The following is a 4,600-nucleotide window of genomic DNA, read 5'->3' on the forward strand; positions in this document are numbered from 1 at the left end:
AATTTTCAGCAAGTTAGTGAATAGAAATTTCATCAAATGCACTATGTATGCTACAAACCCTATTATAATGTAATTTTAATTCTGACCTCAGGAAAGGAAAAACTAAAAATATATTATATCTATCTTAACTACAATTATCCAATTGAATTTATTGACGCAGAATTGTACTTATAGTCTGTAGTTCATAGTATAAGAGAGATGGTACACAATTTGAGCCTTTCAGAGAAGTTTCCTATACATATTTTAAAATAAGATTACAAAGACTAAGAACCTTAGAAAAAATATATATGCCACTTTAATAGGGTGTTCATTATTGTGTAAAGTTGACCAAATTCAAATGATCATAGATCACGAGATGTGTTTAAGTGTTGGTAATGCCCTCTTAAAATATGTTTTATGTGCTATCAAAAACTGTTACCCTCCATCTGTTCAAAGTTCCGGTGTACTTGAAATACTTCAAAATGAAGTAAAATTAAAACAAGAAAAAAATCTTATTTCAGTTATGGCTTATAAAAAGAAAAAAATATTTTACAATTTTATGGAATTTTTTTCTAATTTTTTTGACTTTATCATGTAGTGGGTTTTGTAAATTAAAACTTATGAAGTATTTCTTGACAGCATACAATTATAAATACATGATTATGGAAAATTTATTTATTGTGCAATTTATTTTATTATATTTTTCAAAAATAAAACTACTTTGTTACTTTTTTCTGATAACAATAAATTTAATTTTATAAACATTTTTAGCATCTAACTTAAGTAAAAATGGGCATATTTTTACAAAGTTTTGGAAAAAGAAAGGGAAGATACTCCAAAATGACAAAATTTGAAATGAATGCATCGATAATATTGGTGATAATTTTTCTAATGTGGAGAAACATAACTCACTAAAAAAACATCTATAATCTCTCAGAATCTAGTCAAGTCGTGAAATATGGTTTGTCGGTAGGAACTGTAACTGAATATGGCAATGTCTTATTAAAACATCTTAACAAATACTAAAACATATTTTTTTGTAGCTCATTACTGAAATAAGATTTGTTTTTCTTTTTTTAATTTGACCTCATTTTAAAGTAGTTCTGGAACACTGAATCTTTGGCCTAATGGAGTTAAAGATTTTGATAGCACAGGAAAAATAATTTAGCAGGTTACTCCTAACACATATTGCAATCCATGATAATACTGAATTTGGTCAACTTTACAAAATAGTGAACATTATTGTTCAGCTTCTTCAAATATATATGTGTATTGAACGTTTCCAATCTTTCATTCTCCATAACAAAAAGATTAATATTATAAAGATAAATAAAATGAGTCTTTCCCTCTTATATTAGCGTGTAAAAAATTGATTTAGGTTTGAAAAAGTCCATAGTTGATAGTGTAATAGATTTTTGATGAGCTTTGGCGTATTTAATACTTTTTTTAGGGGTTCATCCTTGTTGTTCATTTCACATATATAAATAAATCTCCAGATATCAGCCAAGTGTGACATATATGCCACGAACCATAAATAATCAATAAGCCATGATAACATTTTTTTTTATATTGTCAACGCAAAGATATCCAAATGAGATAAGACACAAAATTTGATCACCAATAAAAACAAAACAAAAAGTAGTACAGGGCAGAAAAAGACTAAAGAGAGGAAAAAGTAGCTAAAATCAGTTGTAGTAGTCCAATTTTGTCCCAAATGTTGGTTGGGCTTTTCATCTTTTAATATTAGAAAATTGTTCACTGCTTAACAACAGTAACTTAGAGCTCAACCAATCAACGTTTAAAACACTAATAAGGAACAAAGAAAGTGGGAAGTCGATATTTGACAAAAAGTATTACTGTTGTTAAGTATATTATGAATTTAATTAATAATAAATTATTTGCTTTTTTGAATATACAACTATGATACTTTTACTAAAAATAATATAAATATTTTTTTACCTTTTCTAATGCATACATATAATTAAATAAAAACGGAGAGGAGGTTTAGTTAAGGAAATAAGGGATTAAAATACGTAGGTACCCTTCAGACATATTTTATTTGACTTATTTCATCATACACTTTTAAATATATGTATGTATGTTTGCTTATATTTTAACCGATAAGGGGATCAAGCACAAATCTTTAACACAACAACATAAATTTAATATTTTACTATTTAAATAGAGGGGAAATAAGGTTGTCTAAAGAATATAGTCAGACACACAGATAAAGTTATTTTTTCATCTTTAAATGTCAATTATAAAACAATATCCTCATTTCACCATGGGGAAATTTAATGTGATCTTTGAATTAAAGAATCGTTTTCATGAGTAGATTGATATTAGTTTAAACCGTCATGTATTTGAAATTTCTATATATTTAGAGCCTAGTTAGACCCTTATCAGAGAAGTAATATTTTCATTAGAATTATTTAATAAAAGATAATGTTTCCTGATAATATTCAGTAGCAAGTGCTTCGTAAATCCATCAAGACCGCAATGTTGAAATGTAGGGGGGATTCTAATGAGGAGAGTCCATTATCCTTAAATGATTTAAATTTCAAAGAATTTGGGAAAATCTTTTCATCTTACACGGGAGAGGTGATCCATGTGAAGAACGTTTTGTACGAAGCTCCAATTCCTGACTGGTGTAACGACAATTTTTCCTCAAATATTACTAAACTAAAAGTTGTGACAGAGGATGACGATGTGTTTCACATCATTGCTAAAGCCACAATAGAGAAAGATGCATTTTTGCATCAATGCTTTGTTTCAATAAATAGATTTTTCTTCAAGGAGTACATTTGGTACTTTGTCGCTCGTCCTTTATTACAAGAGAAATGGCCAATTGTGAAGGACTTTTCTCCGAATGCATACTATGGAAATGTTAATACAGGGAAAACATTAGACAGCACTTGTTACTTGGATTACTTTGGACCTTTAGCTCTTCTATTCAAAAAGGAAAAAAGTTTACTTTTGATTGAAAATATGTGTGAAAAGAATGAGTCTGAAAGGTAAGAAGTAATTACAAATAATTAATTAACAAAACCATTAATTACCAAGGATTTAAATTTTTAGATACAAAGTCTTTGACAAGTATCCAACCATTGATTTGGATATCGCACTGTCTGCTTGTCAAACAATGGCTCATTTTCACGGTGTGTGGAAACAGTTTTTATACAGCAAAAAACATGTTCTGCCGGATCCAGAAAGTTCCTCTACATCACCTCAGGATTTCTTGTCACACTATGAAACTGATTTTGGTACTTGGTCCCATCAAAAGATATTTAAACCCTTTTTAGAGATGTGTAGGGAAATGATAATTAATAATACTTCGGACAATGATGCTGGAGAATATCTTGCATCAAGATACTTCAGCTACGTGACCAGTGAGAAAATGGATTCACTGATTGGTGATATGTATTCAAACTCTAAACGAGAAAATTCAAAGCTCAAAACAATGAATCATGGAGACTTTTCGATCAATAATATCCTTTATCGACCTTCTGATAATCATGTTATTATGATTGATTATCAACTCATGCAAGTTTCACATCCTGCTAAGGATTTTTGGTACTTTGTTTATACCTGTACGGATAAGGATTGGAGAGAGCGTCATTTAGAAGATTTGAAAAAGGCATATTTTGAAACCTACTCCTCATACTTAATACCTGAATTTCAAATGGAGTATGATGAATTTTCAAAAGAATTTGAAACTCGAAGAGGTATTATCCTCTTTGTTCCGCTTATAGCTCTCATGATATTTAAATATCCTGAAAAATTGGATAAGAAACAAATGATAATATTTGGATCAGATTATAAAGAAATGATGAGTTGTTTGGCGAAGAAAGAAAGTGAATCCGATCATCCTGGTGTTAAAAGAGTACGCAAGTTGATATTGGAGGCTATTCAAGAAGCATCAGATCTAGGGATTTTCAGAAAAAATGTACATGTTTAAAATGCTCATGTTCAGGGTTATGTATTTTTAAATATTACTGTCATGAGATCATACGTATTAAGACTTACTCTTGTTATTTGTTTTTTTTATAACATGAACTATATTATGCTTGCTTAGCACAAAAAATTTTAAATCTATACAAAATTCGTCATTGGGTAATATGAGTGTTTCTGTTTAGCTTTTGGAATGGAAAGTTAAAAAGAATCAAATTTATCCAATTTAACAATACATACTACTTTTAGTAGCTATGAATTATACATGAGTTTTGTGTTCCTCCTCTGAGAATAAGAGAAAAACATACCTCTAAATATTTAAAGCCAAAATAGATTTTCCTACCCTAATTGAAATAAATTTTAATATAATCTGTTGTGTCCACCATGATGATAGGTATAAAAAAATAAACACAAATTCTACTCCGTATCAAACAAGGACTTACCCTTATAAGTAGGGATGCAACACGTGCTTATTTTGAGCATATTTAAAAAAGAAACAAAAAGTATACTAGGTAACCCTAATAATTAGAAGAAGTTTTTGAGGAGATCAGTTACAATCAGCTGTGACAAGGGAGGAGATGGAGAAGGAAATAAAGAAGAACATTGGCAAAAATTACTTCAATGTATATCCTTAATTATACTTTGAGTTCAACAAGGACTTTTAATTATA

General features: G+C 29.2%; 1 protein-coding gene across 1 annotated transcript; it reads left to right on the forward strand.

Moving 5' to 3' along the window:
- Positions 1 to 1,663: 1,663 nt before the first annotated feature.
- On the forward strand, positions 1,664 to 4,357 carry LOC121114690 (uncharacterized). The gene is made up of 2 exons (XM_040708726.2): positions 1,664 to 2,993; positions 3,058 to 4,357. The coding sequence occupies exons 1-2, from the start codon at positions 2,479 to 2,481 to the stop codon at positions 3,935 to 3,937; spliced, it is 1,395 nt and encodes a 464-aa protein (XP_040564660.1). The 5' UTR covers positions 1,664 to 2,478; the 3' UTR covers positions 3,938 to 4,357.
- Positions 4,358 to 4,600: the final 243 nt, after the last annotated feature.

This window comes from Lepeophtheirus salmonis, chromosome 3 (assembly GCF_016086655.4).
Source record: "Lepeophtheirus salmonis chromosome 3, UVic_Lsal_1.4, whole genome shotgun sequence".
NCBI lineage: Eukaryota > Metazoa > Arthropoda > Copepoda > Siphonostomatoida > Caligidae > Lepeophtheirus > Lepeophtheirus salmonis.

Excerpts from the sequence above, each read along its gene's own strand:
- LOC121114690 (XM_040708726.2), top strand. The coding sequence starts at position 2,479 with ATGTTGAAATGTAGGGGGGATTCTAATGAGGAGAGTCCATTATCCTTA. Across the intron at positions 2,994-3,057 it reads GAAAAGAATGAGTCTGAAAG|ATACAAAGTCTTTGACAAGT; the intron begins GTAAGAAGTAAT and ends TTAAATTTTTAG.